Source organism: Mya arenaria, chromosome 17 (genome assembly GCF_026914265.1).
Source record: "Mya arenaria isolate MELC-2E11 chromosome 17, ASM2691426v1".
In the NCBI taxonomy this organism is placed as follows: domain Eukaryota; kingdom Metazoa; phylum Mollusca; class Bivalvia; order Myida; family Myidae; genus Mya; species Mya arenaria.
The window spans coordinates 4591639-4611972 of NC_069138.1; the positions used below are offsets into that span (position 1 = coordinate 4591639).

At 35.3% G+C, this 20334-nt stretch overlaps 1 protein-coding gene across 6 annotated transcripts in view; it reads right to left on the bottom strand.

Moving 5' to 3' along the window:
• LOC128224243 (signal transducer and activator of transcription 1-alpha/beta-like) overlaps positions 1-18827 on the bottom strand; it is a 34108-nt gene extending 15281 nt beyond the window's left edge. For 3 of the 6 annotated variants that reach the window (XR_008259456.1, XM_052934040.1, XM_052934036.1), the window contains exons 1-11: positions 18680-18827; positions 17556-17649; positions 16077-16195; positions 15288-15462; positions 10996-11073; positions 10552-10608; positions 9093-9126; positions 5187-5260; positions 3212-3360; positions 1416-1550; positions 58-138 (exon numbers count right to left, since the gene is read on the bottom strand). Coding sequence is in view for 5 of the 6 variants with exons in the window: in XM_052934040.1 (XP_052790000.1) it covers positions 58-138; positions 1416-1550; positions 3212-3360; positions 5187-5260; positions 9093-9126; positions 10552-10608; positions 10996-11073; positions 15288-15462; positions 16077-16195; positions 17556-17636 (983 nt within the window). In the remaining variant the exon portion in view is untranslated. The remainder of the gene's footprint in view (positions 1-57; positions 139-1415; positions 1551-3211; positions 3361-5186; positions 5261-9092; positions 9127-10551; positions 10609-10995; positions 11074-15287; positions 15463-16076; positions 16196-17555; positions 17650-18679) is intronic. The other 3 variants (XM_052934038.1, XM_052934037.1, XM_052934039.1) reach the window with 3 other exon arrangements.
• Positions 18828-20334: the final 1507 nt, after the last annotated feature.

The window sequence follows — 20334 nt, forward strand, 5'->3', positions numbered from 1 at the left end:
AAACTTGATAAGGAATATCATTGAACTTAGGCTATACAAATGTTTGTGATAGCGAACCTGACAGTAAATAGACTATCCGGAGAGTTCTTTTTCCCCTGCTTTAGCACGTATATTGATTGATCCGTTACAAGGAACGTTCTGTGAAATAAAGACAAAGGGTAGGTATAGGTTGTTATAAATCAAGTGAGAGTTACACGTGTAGTCTAAAGTTATACAATATCAAGAGTGAGAGATACGCGTGTTGCCTAAAGTTATACAATATCAAGAGTGAGAGTTACACGTGTTGCCTAAAGTTATACATTATCAAGAGTGAGAGATACGCGTGTTGTCTAAAGTTATACATTATCAAGAGTGAGAGTTACACGTGTAGTCTAAAGTTATACAATATCAAGAGTGAGAGTTACACGTGTTGCCTAAAGTTATACATTATCAAGAGTGAGAGATACGCGTGTTGCCTAAAGTTATACAATATCAAGAGTGAGAGTTACGCGTGTAGTCTAAAGTTATACAATATCAAGAGTGAGAGTTACACGTGTTGCCTAAAGTTATACAATATCAAGAGTGAGAGTTACACGTGTAGTCTAAAGTTATACAATATCAAGAGTGAGAGTTACGCGTGTAGTCTAAAGTTATACAATATCAAGAATGAGAGTTACACGTGTTGCCTAAAGTTATACAATATCAAGAGTGAGAGATACGCGTGTAGTCTAAAGTTATACATTATCAAGAGGGAGAGTTACACGTGTTGTCTAAAGTTATACAATATCAAGAGTGAGAGATACGCGTGTTGCCTAAAGTTATACAATATCAAGAGTGAGAGTTACACGTGTTGCCTAAAGTTATACATTATCAAGAGTGAGAGATACGCGTGTTGCGTAAAGTTATACATTATCAAGAGTGAGAGTTACACGTGTTGTGTAAAGTTATACAATATCAAGAGTGAGAGATACGCGTGTTGTCTAAAGTTATACATTATCAAGAGTGAGAGATACGCGTGTTGTGTAAAGTTATACAATATCAAGAGTGAGAGTTACGCGTGTTGCCTAAAGTTATACATTATCAAGAGTGAGAGATACGCGTGTAGTCTAAAGTTATACATTATCAAGAGTGAGAGATACGCGTGTTGCCTAAAGTTATACATTATCAAGAGTGAGAGTTACACGTGTTGCCTAAAGTTATACATTATCAAGAGTGAGAGTTACGCGTGTTGCCTAAAGTTATACATTATCAAGAGTGAGAGTTAAAAAACGTATTAAAAAACAATAAAACAAGATGACGTTGAAATTGCGACTTAAATATCTAAAGATAATAAATGTGCAGTGTTTAATTCTTAAACAGAGTAAAAAAGAATTATATTTTCATATTTTCTAAACAAATCATCTTTATCGAAGCAAATACAATCTTACGAAGCATACCCTTTGATGAGGTCAATCGCAGTTTTATCTATTGTCTGCTTGCTTCTACTTATCGTGTCCTCATCTACTAATACAGACAATTGTTCAACAACAATCGTGCGCAGTTCTTGAAGGAATCCCCAAATTTCTGAGCTCCTGGACGGTAAACAATACATACATCATGTTAATGAAAGAAAACTTTTATTAAAGTATTGTTGCAATAAAGCAAGGAGCCGAAAAACCGAGGGTTACAATTGACTAACACCACAATATTCAAGCTCAGTTCGATTTGAAACCTGAATTTTCAATTTAAGAAATAGCGATGTGTTAAAAGTTGTCTACTTTTTAATAAATTATAAAGTAATTTAATTTAATTACTGTTTATTTTTTCTCCATTAAATGCGTATACTGAATATAGTAAAATTCGCAGTACACAAAACGCATTGTACTCACAACAAAATTAGGAACTATTCGGACCGGCTTCCGAACTAATGACCGGTCATATAACAATATATATTGACCGATGATTTATATAGGAAGTCATCTTAAAGTAACATGTAAATGATGTTAGAATACAACCTTCATTTTCAGCCAATGAACTTGCAGATAGGCAATCATTAAGTACTAGCCTTAATCATTACGAATGTCAACGTTAGCGTGTGTTAAAAGATCTGCCTACTGCCACTCATCCGATACACACACCCTGCGTTAGATCTTGCGTTGACTTGCGTGTGTCAGTCAATGAGGTAGTATTCTAAGGTAGTTAGATTATCTCAGGTAATCTTTTAATAATTAAGAAGGGCTCGTTCGGTACGCTCACTCCGCCCATTCTTAATCATTAAAATATTACTGCATGCCATCTAACTATTACCAAGACGGCATAAGATGCTATAAATAGTTTGAAGTTACAATAAAGGTATGTACATTTACATATTATTAAATAGACGTTTTCATTTTGAGTACAATTGTATAAGTACAATGACACGCATACGTCGCACCCTTGAAAACACTTTTGAGTACAATTGTATAGAGTAAAGTACAATGACATACGCATACGTCGCACACTTGAAAACACTTTTGAGTACAATTGTATAGAGTAAAGTACAATGACATACGCATACGTCGCACCCTTGAAAACACTTTTGAGTACAATTGTATAGAGTAAAGTACAATGACATACGCATACGTCGCACACTTGAAAACACTTTTGAGTACAATTGTATAGAGTAAAGTACAATGACATACGCATACGTCGCACCCTTGAAAACACTTTTGAGTACAATTGTATAGAGTAAAGTACAATGACATACGCATACGTCGCACACTTGAAAACACTTTTGAGTACAATTGTATAGAGTAAAGTACAATGACACGCATACATCGCACCCTTGAAAACACTTTTGAGTACAATTGTATAGAGTAAAGTACAATGACATACGCATACGTCGCACACTTGAAAACAAGTTTGAGTACAATTGTATAGAGTAAAGTACAATGACACGCATACGTCGCATACTTGAAAACAATTTTGTGCACAATTGTATAGAGTAAAGTACAATGACACGAATACGTCGCATACTTGAAAACAATTTTGTGCACAATTGTATAGAGTAAAGTACAATGACACGCATACGTCGCATACTTGAACACAATTTTGTGCACAATTATATAGAGTAAAGTACAATGACACGCATACGTCGCATACTTGAAAAACAATTTTGAGTACAATTGTATAGAGTTAAGTACAATGACACGCTACCTCGCATACTTGAAAACAATAAAACAAAACAAAATATAAATATAAAAACGCTGAATACCTCTTTGCTATTGGTTCTACGTTTGCATCTGCGTATAGTTCTGCATATTGTAGTTTAAACTGCTGTTTCCATTCTTCAATCTGAGTGCCAAGTGTCCTTGTCAGCTCCGGCAATATTTCTTGAATACTGCACAACAGTCTCCCACATTCCTTTAACAATTCATTTATATATTTCATTTATGATAACTAGAAAAGAGGTTTTACTCAATAACTATATTAAAAAGATGTATAACTATAGTTGATACTTTAACATTATGTTACAACCAAACATACATTTTGATACTTTACCATTATGTTACAACCAAACATACATTTTGATACTTTACCATTATGTTACAACCAAACATACATTTTGATACTTTACCATTATGTTACAACCAAACATACATTTTGATACTTTAACATTATGCTACAACCAAACATACATTTTGATACTTTACCATTGTGTTACAACCAAACATACATTTTGATACTTTACCATTATGTTACAACCAAACATACATTTTGATACTTTAACATTATGCTACAACCAAACATACATTTTGATACTTTAACATTATGCTACAACCAAACATACATTTTGATACTTTAACATTATGTTACAACCAAACATACATTTTGATACTTTAACATTATGTTACAACCAAACATACATTTTGATACTTTAACATTATGCTACAACCAAACATACATTTTGATACTTTAACATTATGTTACAACCAAACATACATTTTGATACTTTAACATTATGCTACAACCAAACATACATTTTGATACTTTAACATTATGCTACAACCAAACATACATTTTGATACTTTAACATTATGTTACAACCAGACATACATTTTGATACTTTAACATTATGTTACAAACCAAACATACATTGAGGGTGTTTTGTCTCACCCTTGCGTAAAATGTATACTCTTTACTTTCCACTTACCGTTTGCCACTAATTGAATGCTACTTATTTTCTACTCATGTGTTACAACACATTATTAAGTTTTACTGTGAGCTACATATAATTGAGAAAAAACACACACAATAACAGAGTGCCTGCGTTACGCGCACAAGCCTCTTTAGTATTGAGTTCCCCTAAAAAAATGTTCCTTAATGGCACATACCCATAGAGTGGCGTACAGCCTCTTTATTCTATACCCTTAAAACATTTAAACCTACAAAGACAAACCAAGTAGTCAAACAATTGGAAATATAAACCCTGTTTAGAGACACACGATACTTAACGAGAGCCACAAACATTCTAAAACACAGAAAGTCACCACACATACACACATGGAAATATAACACCCTGTTTAGAGACACACGATACTTAACGAGAGCCACAAACATACTAAAACACAAAAAGTCACCACACATACACACATGGAAATATATCACCCTGTTTACACACCAGTCAATTGTAACCACGGCTCCCCCAGGTCCGGGGGTATAACGAGGAAAGCCGGGGAAATGGGCCGAGTATTTACCTTCCAGGTGCCCCCGCATGCGCAGTGCCGGGTGAATGAAGTAGTTTTGTCTTAGCAAAAATATAGCGGGGAATAGGCCTTACCTAGAGTCCCTGGGGTGCGGGGGCATTTGGCGGGGATTTTATCATCTGTTCGTCCCCGCAGGTCGGGGATTTTACCCGGGTTGGGCTGGGCCGAAAGAAAAAGTCCCCGCCATTCCCCGGACCTGGGGGCCGTGGTTACAATTGACTGGTGCATTAGAGACACAAGATAGGTACCCACACGCCACTACACGAGAGCCACAAATATACTTAAATGCATAAATACCACACACGCATAGAAATAGCTTTATCAATGATTGATGTGATAACTCCCTTGGAACGGTCAATGAAACACGAGTTCACCGGTCCAAGAGTTTACTTGGGGGTGGGGGTTAAATTGGTTTATATGCAGATAAGCTCACACTTGTCTCAAACATTTATCATTAATAGTATATGTAAATTGCTTAGATACCTGTTTAAATACCTCGAATTTTTCCAAGGCAATTTGCAAAACTTCGTTCTCTGAACTGCTATCGCCATGCCGACCTGAAATGCAAGGTTAGATGGCTATAGAGTCAAATACAAAATTTGTATGTCCTGTGAAATGTGGAGAAAATAATTGATGCAATAAAAGAACATTTTTAAAAAAAATGAAAAAAAGCTCTATTATATATATTTATTTAAACATTTAACAGAAAACACCTTCCGAAATGAGTTAGTAGCGCCATTGAAAAATTAAATCAATTAGAGGCTTGAATTTACAAAATTCTGTTCGATCGAGTATCTGCCAGATCTTCTTTGGTGTTCTTCACATAAAAGTAAGTAAATTATAACAATTTCAACAGACATAAACAAATCATAGCCAACACAATTCCTCTGAAAGAGTCCTTTTAGTATATTAAGACTATATCGAAACATGGAAGTGTGACATTAGATGTTGAAACAGATTCCGGGTCCCACTATTACAAAAATACTCAAGTCAAATCAATCTCAGTTTCAACTCTTTTTATCAAATAACAGCATCATATGGTACCAAATTGTAAATGTTTTACCCTTTTTAAGATCCCATCTTTCATTCATTATGTTGATAAAAAAATTGGTCAATATTTTATAGAAAAAAAATTGAGGGCAAAAATTGTACTTGAGTCCAATTTATTATTTTTGAGTTTTACTCATGCACATTTTGTGCTGTAGAGTTTTATTTTTTTAGAATATTGAGTAATCATGTTAATCAGCATAATGAATGTAATAAAGTGCTTTTAAAAATAGTAAAACATTTGTAATTTTTAATAATGTCGTATACTGTCATGTGGAAAAATGAGTTGAGATTGAGATTGAGATTTGACTTAAGTATTTTCGTGATATTGGGGCCAGGAAAGCCACTTTCCCGTTTTAACAGGATGCGGGTGAGATTGAGATTTGACTTAAGTATTTTCGTGGTATCGGGGCCAGGTAAGCCATTTTCCCGTTTTAACAGGATGCGGGTGAGATTGAGATTTGACTTAAGTATTTTCGTGATATTGGGGCCAGGTAAGCCATTTTCCCGTTTTAACAGGATGCGGGTGAGATTGAGATTTGACTTAAGTATTTTCGTGATATTGGGGCCAGGTAAGCCACTTTCCGTTTTAACAGGATGCGGGTGAGATTGAGATTTGACTTAAGTATTTTCGTGATATTGGGGCCAGGTAAGCCACTATCCCATTTTAACAGGATGCGGGCGAGATTGAGATTTGACTTAAGTATTTTCGTGGTATTTGGGCCAGGTAAGCCACTATCCCATTTTAACAGGATGCGGGCGAGATTGAGATTTGACTTAAGTATTTTCGTGATATTGGGGCCAGGTAAGCCATTTTCCCGTTTTAACAGGATGCGGGTGAGATTGAGATTTGACTTAAGTATTTTCGTGATATTGGGGCCAGGTAAGCCATTTTCCCATTTTAACAGGATGCGGGCGAGATTGAGATTTGACTTAAGTATTTTCGTGATATTGGGGCCAGGTAAGCCACTATCCCATTTTAACAGGATGCGGGCGAGATTGAGATTTGACTTAAGTATTTTCGTGGTATTTGGGCCAGGTAAGCCACTATCCCATTTTAACAGGATGCGGGCGAGATTGAGATTTGACTTAAGTATTTTCGTGGTATTGGGGCCAGGTAAGCCACTATCCCATTTTAACAGGATGCGGGCGAGATTGAGATTTGACTTAAGTATTTTCGTGATATTGGGGCCAGGTAAGCCACTATCCCGTTTTAACAGGATGCGGGCGAGATTGAGATTTGACTTAAGTATTTTCGTGGTATTGGGGCCAGGTAAGCCACTTTCCCGTTTTAACAGGATGCGGGTGAAATTGAGATTTGACTTAAGTATTTTCGTGATATTGGGCCCAGGTAAGCCATTTTCCCGTTTTAACAGGATGCGGGTGATATCACTTACTGTGTGAATCTCACCATGTTTGGAATTTTCCTCTCTCAAATAGTTACTTTTAATGCATATTTATTCAGTTAACTATTCCAAATGCAATGCTAACAATTACAGTGTTCAAATTAAAGCTATTTATTACGAGTTTCTACGTACATATTATTATACACTTTATTATAAGACCAATTATGCAAACGTTTATACAATTAGTGCCATCAAACAATGAACACCTGTAAAGAAAACTTAGTATCTTTGTATAACGGTAATAATTGGGCTTATCATATACAAACCTTATTGAATCGCCTTGGGATGGCTAACATTTGGCTTAATCAAGATACGTTATCTATTGATATAATACCTATAAGGATAAGAATAATCGACAATTATAAACAGACATGGTATGGACAAATAAACAACCTACCTAAACTTTGCTCATATTCATTAATTAAACACGAGTTTGAGCAGGAAACGTACCTTAGTGATATCACTGAAAATAAATTTAGAATTGCATTAACCAAACTAAGAACTTCATCTCACGATCTACAAATAGAAATAGGCAGATATACTAATACTCGTCGGCACGAAAGATTATGTAATAATTGTAACATGAGAACTATTGAGGATGAATACCATTTCCTTCTAGTTTGCCCTAAACACAGAGAACTGCGAAAAAAGTATTTAAGCAATTTTTACTGCAGATGGCCAACATTAACAAAATTCGAAAACCTTATGACAACTAAATCGCCAAAATTACTCCTAAAGTTATCAAAGTTTGTTTATTTTTCATTTTGCAATAGAGGTGGAAATTAAATGTTCACTCTTCTTCTGTGTAAAAGTTTGTGTTCTTGTGTACTTGTACCACTGTATTTCATTGTATGTTATCTTTTGTATGGCTATGATGTTGCCACAACATTAATGCTAATAAAACTTATGTTATGTTATGTTTATGTATATAATGCCTTTTTATTGAGATCATTTTCTATGTATCCTTCTTAATAAAACAGAACAGAACAGAACAGATTATTTATTAGACTTAAGGATAATAAGCTTATCGTCATAATAACACATATACAAACAAACAAAAACATACATATATATGGCATGCAACAATTTTAACACATAGCATATTATACGATAAACTTATTTGATTTTATTGTTTCTGGGATATAAATGGTGAGAATGAATTTATAATATATCATATATTTTTAATTGAATATTACATAAAATCGGTCAGTATTTAAGATTGATCGAACAGTAATCACGTATTGGTTATGTACCATATAACCACATATGACTGCGTATAATGGGTAATAAAAGTGCATTTGAATACATCGTAAGGACCAGGAAAATGGTGCAAACATGTACCAAAATAACAAAAACATAGGGAAAATACAACCAACACAATATGAGTTTTTACCCAATCAAAAAAAAAAGAAAACATCCATGACGCATACATCATATCAACGAATCACGCAGTTTGAACGCCTTATAACACTGTGCGTATAGTCAAATATTTCATGTGCAAGATTTGCAAGAGGTGTGAAATAAGTTATATGCGAAGTGTTTTATAATATTTTTATTACAATAAATTCGTAAACTATCAGAACAGCCATTTATCAAACTGCCACAATGTATATAAAGTAAAAATGTCGAACAGAACAGCCATTTATCAAACTGCCACAATGTATATAAAGTAAAAATGTCGAACAGAACAGCCATTTATCAAACTGCCAAAATGTATATAAAGTAAAACTGTCGAACTCATGTTAATTTGTTTTGCTTTTTGCTTGATGTTTTGATATTGTTGCACATACAGTTAATTTTTGTTATACGAATTGTAATAATTTGTTGTCTATGCGTTCACCTGTAAATACTGTATATGATATATGTCCACATGGGCCATGACCTTCTGGATGTCATACAAATAAAACTTTGAAACTTTGAAACTTTATTTTATTACCTTTTGTCAGATCATCTATCGCTTTCACTAGACACTGAAATAGAAAACACCAAACAGATAAATGACATGGTCAATATAAATATATCAGAAAATGCCTCCCATTTAAGAGACGATTCCGATATATATTCTCATGTGTAAGCTGTGTAAACGTATTTCCCCATTTAAAAAAAACGCATCCCCGGGCTGTTTCCCCATTTAAAAGACGAATCAACATGCTTCCCCATTTAAAAGACGTATCCACGTTTCCCTCTTTTTAAAGGCGTATCCACATTTAAAAGATGTATCCACGTTTCCGCATTTAAAAGACGTATCCACGTTTCCCCCATTTCAAAGGCGTATCCACGTTTCCCCGTTTCCCCATTTAACAGACGTATCCACGTTTCCCCATTTAAAAGGCGTATCCATGTTTCCCCATTTAACAGACGTATCCATGTTTCCCCATTTAAAAGGCGTATCAACTTGCTTCCCTATTTAAAAGACGCATCAACGTTTCCTCATTTAAAAGACGTATCCACGTTTCCTCATTTAAAAAGGCGTATCAACTTGCTTCCCTATTTAAAAGACGTATCCACGTTTCCCCATTTAAAAGGCGTATCAACCTACTTCCCTATTTAAAAGACGTATCCACGTTTCCCCATTTAAAAGACGTATCCATGTTTCCCCATTTAAAAGGCGTATTAACTTGCTTCCCTATTCAAAAGACGTATCCACGTTTCCCAATTTAAAAACGTGTTTCCACATTTAAAAGATGTATCAATATGCTTCCCCATTTAAAAGACGTATCAATATGCTTCCCCATTTAAAAGGCGTATTAACTTGCTTCCCTATTCAAAAGACGTATCCACGTTTCCCAATTTAAAAACGTGTTTCCACATTTAAAAGACGTATCAATATGCTTCCCCATTTAAAAGACGTATCAATATGCTTCCCCATTTTAAAGACGTATAAACATGGTTGCCCATTTAAAAATGTGTCAACATGCTTCCCCATTTAAAAGACGTATCCACGTGTTTCCCATTTAGAAGACGTATTCCCGGGGATGTTTCCCCATTTAAAAGACGCAAACTGTCATTTGCTTATGTTAAGCAATCATGCGAATGGCTGTTACACCTAACATTTTATAGTTAAAAGGCTTTGCAAATCAAACTAATACCGAACTGCAGATTGTTGTCAGTGAAAAGTTAGCTTAAAAGTCATGTATGAACTACAATTTACTTTAAAAAAAACATGTATAAAGCATGCTTATCAGAAACTCAATTGATGAATTTTCCTCCTATTATCGACGTCCCAGAGCTAAATTTAATCTTATCAACTCAACATGTACTCACCTTTAAGAGCCAAAACAAACCCACATACAACATACATTTAACATGAACCTAGCCGACACCTACTTTTAGACGGAATCTGAAATCAGTCAGCCCATTTTTTTTCGATTATCAAAATGGAATGGAAGCGTTACCTCTTTTAACTTGATGGCATTTGTTAAATGAAAAGAAAGTTCATCTGGCCTCTCAGACTGTAACAAAAGGACACAATTATAAATGCATTTTTCAAATACATTTCAAATAGCATTGAAATGCGTAGAAAACAACAACAACAAAACTTGATAATCGCCAAATGGCCGACCAATCGAGTTCTAACAATGTGTTATATTTCAATTTAAGAACAAAAGTCATTCTTACTAGTAAAAAAAACAACGACAATGTTTCATAATTATAATTGAATAATACAAAGTATGTTCAATGAAAAAACTATTTTGAATAACTTAAATACTTGTTTGTTGAGTGAAGTTAGCTTGCCAATCTTATAAAAGCAATAAAACCACACACACAGCCATAGTTGTCTCAAAGTGAAAATTACACGACTATTAAAATTTCATGATGCTAATGTATAAAGAACTTACTGGAAACATTGCCATGATCAGATCCTGCTCACGTGTTATGCACGTTACCGCCATGTCAACAACTGTGCCGTCGCTTATCTGGGGAAAATAAATCGATTCTTTACAAACATTACGATATTCTTTGAAAAGCAACCGTAATCTGTCTCATGCTAACCTTCAGTTTCAGTGGCTCGTTATTACTTATGCTTACCTTCTGTTTCAGTGACTCGTTATTACTCCTTATTACTTATGCTTACCTTCTGTTTCAGTGACTCGTTATTACTTATGCTTACCTTCTGTATCAGTGACTCGTTATTACTTATGCTTACCTTCTGTTTCAGTGACTCGTTATTACTTATGCTTACCGTCTGTTTCAGTGGCTCGTTATTACTTATGCTTACCTTCTGTTTCAGTGACTCGTTATTACTTATGCTTACCGTCTGTTTCAGTGGCTCGTTATTACTTATGCTTACCGTCTGTTTCAGTGACTCGTTATTACTTATGCTTACCTTCTGTATCAGTGGCTCGTTATTACTTATGCTTACCTTCTGTATCAGTGACTCGTTATTACTTATGCTTACCGTCTGTTTCAGTGGCTCGTTATTACTTATGCTTACCATCTGTTTCAGTGGCTCGTTATTAATTATGCTTACCGTCTGTTTCAGTGGCTCGTTATTACTTATGCTTACCTTCTGTTTCAGTGGCTCGTTATTACTTATGCTTACCATCTGTTTCAGTGGCTCGTTATTAATTATGCTTACCGTCTGTTTCAGTGGCTCGTTATTACTTATGCTTACCTTCTGTTTCAGTGGCTCGTTATTACTTATGCTTACCTTCTGTTTCAGTGGCTCGTTATTACTTATGCTTACCGTCTGTTTCAGTGGCTCGTTATTACTTATGCTTACCGTCTGTATCAGTGGCTCGTTATTACTTATGCTTACCGTCTGTATCAGTGGCTCGTTATTACTTATGCTTACCGTCTGTTTCAGTGGCTCGTTATTACTTATGCTTACCGTCTGTTTCAGTGACTCGTTAATACTTACCTTCTGTTCCAGTGGCTCGTTATTACTTATGCTTACCTTCTGTATCAGTGACTCGTTATTACTTATGCTTACCTTCTGTATCAGTGGCTCGTTATTACTTATGCTTACCTTCTGTTTCAGTGACTCGTTATTATTGATGCTTACCTTCTGTTTCAGTGGCTCGTTATTACTTATGCTTACCTTCTGTTTCAGTGGCTCGTTATTATTTATGCTTACCGTCTGTTTCAGTGGCTCGTTATTACTTATGCTTACCGTCTGTTTCAGTGGCTCGTTATTACTTATGCTTACCTTCTGTATCAGTGGCTCGTTATTACTTATGCTTACCTTCTGTATCAGTGGCTCGTTATTACTTATGCTTACCTTCTGTATCAGTGACTCGTTATTACTTATGCTTACCTTCTGTATCAGTGACTCGTTATTACTTATGCTTACCTTCTGTATCAGTGACTCGTTATTACTTATGCTTACCTTCTGTATCAGTGGCTCGTTATAACTTATGCTTACCTTCTGTTTCAGTGGCTCGTTATTACTGATGCTTACCTTCTGTGTCAGTGGCTCTTTATTACTCATGCTTACCTTCTGTTTCAGTGGCTCGTTATTACTTATGCTTACCTTCTGTTTCAGTGACTCGTTATTACTTATGCTTACCTTCTGTATCAGTGACTCGTTATTACTTATGCTTACCTTCTGTATCAGTGGCTCGTTATTACTTATGCTTACCTACTGTATCAGTGGCTCGTTATTACTTATGCTTACCTACTGTATCAGTGGCTCGTTATTACTTATGCTTACCTTCTGTTTCAGTGGCTCGTTATTACTTATGCTTACCTTCTGTCTCAGTGACTCGTTATTATTGATGCTTACCGTCTGTTTCAGTGGCTCGTTATTACTTATGCTTACCTTCTGTTTCAGTGGCTCGTTATTACTTATGCTTAACTTCTGTTTCAGTGGCTCGTTATTACTTATGCTTAACTTCTGTTTCAGTGGCTCGTTATTATTTATGCTTACCGTCTGTTTCAGTGACTCGTTATTATTGATGCTTACCTTCTGTTTCAGTGGCTCGTTATTACTTATGCTTACCTTCTGTTTCAGTGGCTCGTTATTACTTATGCTTATCTTCTGTTTCAGTGGCTCGTTATTACTTATGCTTACCGTCTGTTTCAGTGGCTCGTTATTACTTATGCTTACCTTCTGTATCAGTGGCTCGTTATTACTTATGCTTACCTTCTGTATCAGTGACTCGTTATTACTTATGCTTAACTTCTGTTTCAGTGGCTCGTTATTATTTATGCTTACCGTCTGTTTCAGTGGCTCGTTATTACTTATGCTTACCTTCTGTTCCAGTGGCTCGTTATTACTTATGCTTACCTTCTGTATCAGTGGCTCGTTATTACTTATGCTTACCTTCTGTATCAGTGACTCGTTATTACTTATGCTTACCTTCTGTATCAGTGACTCGTTATTACTTATGCTTACCTTCTGTTTCAGTGGCTCGTTATTATTGATGCTTACCTTCTGTTTCAGTGGCTCGTTATTACTTATGCTTACCGTCTGTTTCAGTGGCTCGTTATTATTTATGCTTACCGTCTGTTTCAGTGACTCGTTATTACTTATGCTTACCTTCTGTTTCAGTGGCTCGTTATTACTTATGCTTACCGTCTGTTTCAGTGGCTCGTTATTACTTATGCTTACCGTCTGTTTCAGTGACTCGTTAATACTTACCTTCTGTTCCAGTGGCTCGTTATTACTTATGCTTACCTTCTGTTTCAGTGACTCGTTATTACTTATGCTTACCTTCTGTTTCAGTGGCTCGTTATTACATATGCTTACCTTCTGTATCAGTGACTCGTTATTACTTATGCTTACCTTCTGTTTCAGTGGCTCGTTATAACTTATGCTTACCTTCTGTTTCAGTGGCTCGTTATTACTTATGCTTACCTTCTGTATCAGTGGCTCTTTATTACTTATGCTTACCTTCTGTATCAGTGACTCGTTATTTTTGATGCTTACCTTCTGTTTCAGTGACTTGTTATTACTTATGCTTACCGTCTGTATCAGTGACTCGTTATTATTGATGCTTACCTTCTGTTTCAGTGACTCGTTATTACTTATGCTTACCTTCTGTATCAGTGGCTCTTTATTACTAATGCTTACCTTCTGTTTCAGTGGCTCGTTATTACTTATGCTTACCTTCTGTTTCAGTGACTCGTTATTATTGATGCTTACCGTCTGTTTCAGTGACTCGTTATTATTGATGCTTACCGTCTGTTTCAGTGGCTCGTTATTACTTATGCTTACCTTCTGTTTCAGTGGCTCGTTATTACTTATGCTTACCTTCTGTTTCAGTGACTCGTTATTACTTATGCTTACCTTCTGTTTCAGTGGCTCGTTATTACTTATGCTTACCTTCTGTTTCAGTGGCTCGTTATTACTTATGCTTACCTTCTGTATCAGTGGCTCTTTATTACTTATGCTTACCTTCTGTATCAGTGACTCGTTATTATTGATGCTTACCTTCTGTTTCAGTGACTCGTTATTACTTATGCTTACCTTCTGTTTCAGTGGCTCGTTATTACATATGCTTACCTTCTGTATCAGTGACTCGTTATTACTTATGCTTACCTTCTGTTTCAGTGGCTCGTTATAACTTATGCTTACCTTCTGTTTCAGTGGCTCGTTATTACTTATGCTTACCTTCTGTATCAGTGGCTCTTTATTACTTATGCTTACCTTCTGTATCAGTGACTCGTTATTTTTGATGCTTACCTTCTGTTTCAGTGACTTGTTATTACTTATGCTTACCTTCTGTTTCAGTGGCTCGTTATTACTTATGCTTACCGTCTGTATCAGTGACTCGTTATTATTGATGCTTACCTTCTGTTTCAGTGACTCGTTATTACTTATGCTTACCTTCTGTATCAGTGGCTCTTTATTACTAATGCTTACCTTCTGTATCAGTGACTCGTTATTATTGATGTTTACCTTCTGTTTCAGTGACTCGTTATTACTTATGCTTACCTTCTGTATCAGTGGCTCTTTATTACTTATGCTTACCTTCTGTTTCAGTGACTCGTTATTATTGATGCTTACCGTCTGTTTCAGTGACTCGTTATTACTTATGCTTACCTTCTGTTTCAGTGACTCGTTATTACTTATGCTTACCTTCTGTTTCAGTGGCTCGTTATAACTTATGCTTACCTTCTGTTTCAGTGGCTCGTTATTACTTATGCTTACCTTCTGTTTCAGTGGCTCGTTATTACTTATGCTTACCTGTTGTTCCAGTTGAATAAGGGCTCGTTGTCTTTGTAAGAAATTTGCCATAGACGCATTGTTGTTGCCATTAGCTGTCCCACCTTCACGACTGTGTTCAATTTTTGTTTTCATTTCTTTAACGAAGTCGACAATAAGCTTGGCTTTGTAAGCTTGAATATCATTCTGATTGCATCTGGAAAACCATTTAACAGTCAGGACGAAGGACTAAAGACATTTGAGGTAGGTCAAATAAAGATCGATCTTTAAAATTTTATCGTTTAAAATCATAAAATATGTGCTAAATGAAGTATTTGTTTTCTACAAGTCTTTTAATGGACAGTTTAAAGGGGCTCAATATACGTTCATGCTAACAGGTTTTTTTTTATATATTTTCAATGCATAAAAAGGATAAAAACTTGTAAAATAATAATTTACTGCAACTTCTACAATATGTATTTTGGTAATCGAATATTCGAATATTGGATCGAAAAAATAACCGAATATTCGAATATCAATGTTGCCATTCGTGTGCATTCCTACTATTTATAAATTAAATGTATAAACACAACCATTCGGAATTCCTCGGCCATTTTTTTAGAAAACAACCTCGGATGTATTTTGACGGTTTACAAACTCAAAAAGAGGTACGTTTAAGTCCGCAGCAAGTAGATCGCTAAAACACTAATTTTAATTAATGATATAATTCAAAAAAATACGAACTACTTCAACTGATGTACCGGCATACATCCGAGGTTGTTTTCTAAAAAAATGACCGAGGAATTCCGAATGAAACACAACATATCTTACTTGATAACAAAGCATTTCTGAAACCAACTGTCCATGTCGCTTCTGAGAAACAAGTCAACATCTAGTTCCTTCAGCATCTTATCCCATTCAGTATGCAATGCTTGTGCTCGCTCATGGTTCTGCACCGAGAATAACAGTACAGTTCACAGCAAGGAATACATATCCCGGCGTCAAATTGGGATTTTTTTTCGATGGTTTGTTTACATTGAATACTGGGAACAACACTGACTAACATGAAAATTATGAAATATATTTCACACAACTCTACCAACACAGTGAGACATGGCTGTATTAGTATTGAGTATTGCCAATATAGTGCCAACGCCCTAATACTGTGTATCATAAACTAGTTTAACCTATCAGTGAACTCGAGTTCTGCATTTCCAATGCGTTAACTCACACACAGTATTGATTAAGCAGCTTTTATGTGGTATGTATATGTCTCTACTTTAGTCAGTGTGTGTATACCACGTGATAAATTACGTCATATATGCTACGTCGGAAGGCAATATTTTGCTTAAAATGAATACTTAAATCAAAGATAACTTTTCTTTTACTACACCATTTTAAATGAAACAAAGGGCAGTCTATGCCGCTTGCAGAGCACCGCCCTCCGTTTGATTAGGTGATTATTTTCCACAAACACTTCAACAAACCTGCCTCCAAAATAATATTTTGACAGTGCTCCGTCAGAAGGCCGTATTGTGAAAAGGATTGTCGAAGTGTTTTGAGAAACTAAACTCTCAATCAAACTGTAGTAAAATACCGAAGAACTGGTGAAGAATAGTGAAGTTATTTTTGTTTAAAGTCTTCATTCGAAGCAAAATGTTGCCTTCCGACGTAGCATTTATGACGCAATTTATCACGTGGTATACACACACTGTTAGTGTATGTAAGGCCCGAGCCTCGTGTCCGCTTACAAGGTATTCGGGGCAACTGAGCTTGTTCCTGCATGTAACATTGTATAACATGTTTGTGGTATAATTAAGTATCTTGTATCGTGCTTGTTTTGCTGGAATCCGTATGTCTTTAAACATGATCTTGGCTACAATTTATTCTATCGGGCTTTTATCCCCGTAGTTTCCTGTTATATTCAGATCCCGGGGCCAGTTGCTCAAATGTTCTATTCAATATAACGAACAATTAGCTGTTTAACGGTCTGTTAAGACGGAGGTTTTGAAAAAAAAACCAGCCCAATTAGTCTTAATTGGATCTAAGAACGATGTAGCTAATCGGATTACTTGTTATTAATAACAATAATAGAGTTTACAATAATTTAAGTCTATAATGTATGGCCATAAAGTAAATTAAGTGGAATATTGAATACCATCCCGGATCTACAACATAAAATGTTGATATCAAAGATAAACGTATTTAAGGTTCGTGTAAGTTTAAGGAAACTGCATGATCGGAGATAAACACTTTTCATTTATTTAAATTTTATTTTATTAGAAATGAAGTTCTCAGACACAATTTTACCTTTTGCATAAAGGCTACGATTCCAACGGGCTGATTTTCCCCGTCTGAGCCCCACTCGTCTGTTTCCTGGGGCCTGTCCATATCAACCAACCTACTAAGATTTTCATACGTGTAAATAGCCTAAATAAAAAAAAACTTTGAACATATGTCATTATAGGTATTACGTTCGTTATTCATTGTCAACTGTATCCATTAATTTGATTGAAGCTAATGCGACAGGGAAACCAACTATCTAATTTACCCAGAAAATAGAGTATCCGTTCGTGAAAATTGATGGTAAAGATACAATTGTTAACTGCAAAACTACTTTTTAAAAATCAACTGCTTCTCCTAAGCGATACTTGATCTTTAATATATGATAAGCTGATATTGTCAGGAGTATCCCGGAGACCAAGACGCTTTTGATTATCAACCATTTTTGGTCAATGTCGGACATAAACATATACGCTTCCTTTGATTACCGGGGGCGTGGCCTATTGAGCGATAGCGTAAGTCAATGTACACAGAAGCATTTCATTGTCTAGGTGTTGCGGAATCATCAGACCAATAAAATTCCACTGACTGTATATAATGAACAGATACCCTGCAATAATTAAGTTTGCCCTATCGATCATTCTATCAAAAATGTCATTTAAATAAACACTAGAATCAAAGGGTAAATCCCGTAAATGTTGTTGATATTAAATTATAATATATAAAGTAGGTCATGTTTACGATTGATTATACTTCATGTATATACTGAAAATAAAAATAGTTCGATTTGAAGTCACGTGGATAAACATCAAGCGGTCAACTAACCTAATAAAATAAAGGTACACTAGTGGATCGACTTTTATGCAAGTGACAGGATAATTACTTCGATCTTCGACGTCAACGGAAATAATGAAGCATTCATTTAAATGTTAATGCATAACACTGTATATCAATATTCTCTTGAAATGATAAAAAGTTTATATCATGTAAGCCGCTATTAATATAAAATGCAACTTTCGATTGTTTGAAGTTAGAAACCGTTTTTCTAACAAGAAACTATCAAACCCAATTACAACCGTATTTCATTTACAATATCATATAAATAATATAATATAAATTGATAAAACACTATATTAATAAAAAACATTTACCTGTTTCAGTGCTAATCCACCTTTTTTCATATTTATCACAAAACACCTGCCATTTCAGAAAAAGCGAAACAAAAAGTACATCAAAAGTAGACAACGCAGTATGGGTTTAAATGATTCATTAAAGTTTATAAACGATTTTCGGAAAACAGTGCAGTAGCCATCTTATTTGTATGGAGTGGATATTTATAGCACATTGACATTTTCTGAAAGTAGACGATGTAGTAGTTTCCAATGACTCATAAAAGTTTAAATATAGCGACTATCGGAAAACAGTCAAGTAGGAATCCCACTTAAGTTGCTGTTTTAAAACGTGTTTAAAGTGGATATTTATAGCACATTGCCATTTTCAGATAAATTCAAACAGAAAGTAGTGTACAAATGTAAATGTGAAACTGTGGCTTGAACAGGAATAAGCAAAAGCTAAACTCCACTGGCGTTTTAGAGGGGGGCGCGGCAGGCGCGCACCCCCTCTTAAATTGTCCAAGTTTACTTTCTTATTTCATTATGGCAGGTAAAAAAAGGTAATAATACACACTCAAAATGCACTATTTCTGACTATAAATCTTTTAAATTTTCTGCAGGGAGTAATTCCAAACCCCTATGCAAATCGTTTATGCCAAAGACTTTTCGTATTGGGGGGAGGGGCGTGTCAAAAGGGTCACGCCCCTAAGTCACGTCCCCTCTAACGTCAAATCCTGAAACCCTGCAAGTGGCGGTTCCAGAAGTTCATCACTTTGGGGTGGGGGAGGGGGTCACAGCCGTCAAACCCCCTCAAATCTTATATTTCGCTAAGGTATTAAATTGCGGGTTTTAAATCGGTGATTCATTTTAACCCTTCATTCAAATATGATATACATACTTGAACATACTTATGAAAAAACATGTTGTTTCCGTTGAAATAAATCTACATAGTTTAAAGATTGAGCCGTGCATACCGTATGATTTCTATGATTACTTGTCCTTTACATGGTCTGTTTTAGACAACTATCCAATACTTTCAATAGAGATAAGAGTTAGGTAACTTATATAACGATCAGACTAAATAAATTTTGGATGATAACACTTTCAATAACGATGCTCTGCTTGAACTTATATCAAGATATTTATATGTTTTTATGTGATAACATCTTAGTTCAAGTTCTCAGAACTATCAGACTGTGAACCGTGAGGAAGTTCCCCTCCCTCATCGGAAGCGAAATATATATGCTCTGAACACTGCAAGGGAGTACCCCCCCATAAATCCCCCACAAATAAATTAGTAAATAAATAAATAAATAAATAAATAAATAAATAAATAAATAAATAAATAAATAAATAAATAAATAAATAGATTATTTAAATAAAATACCGTTACACAGATGCTTTTAAAAGCGGTCGTTGACTGTACGCCACCTGTCATTGTTGCCAATGTACAGTCTCAGTTAAACCGAGACTGCTATTTCCATACTTTATAAATCGAACATCCAGTTTTGAAAGGTTACATGCTGTGCTGAAAGAATGATTACAGTAGTTTGTCTAAACTCAAACTTATTTCAAGACCAATCAAATGTTTCTTTATGTGCCAACGTATTAGTTCAAGTTCTCAACAACTATATCATGCGGTAGATCATGAGGAAGTGCGACCTGCCCCCTCCCCCCCATCGGAAGCGAAAATA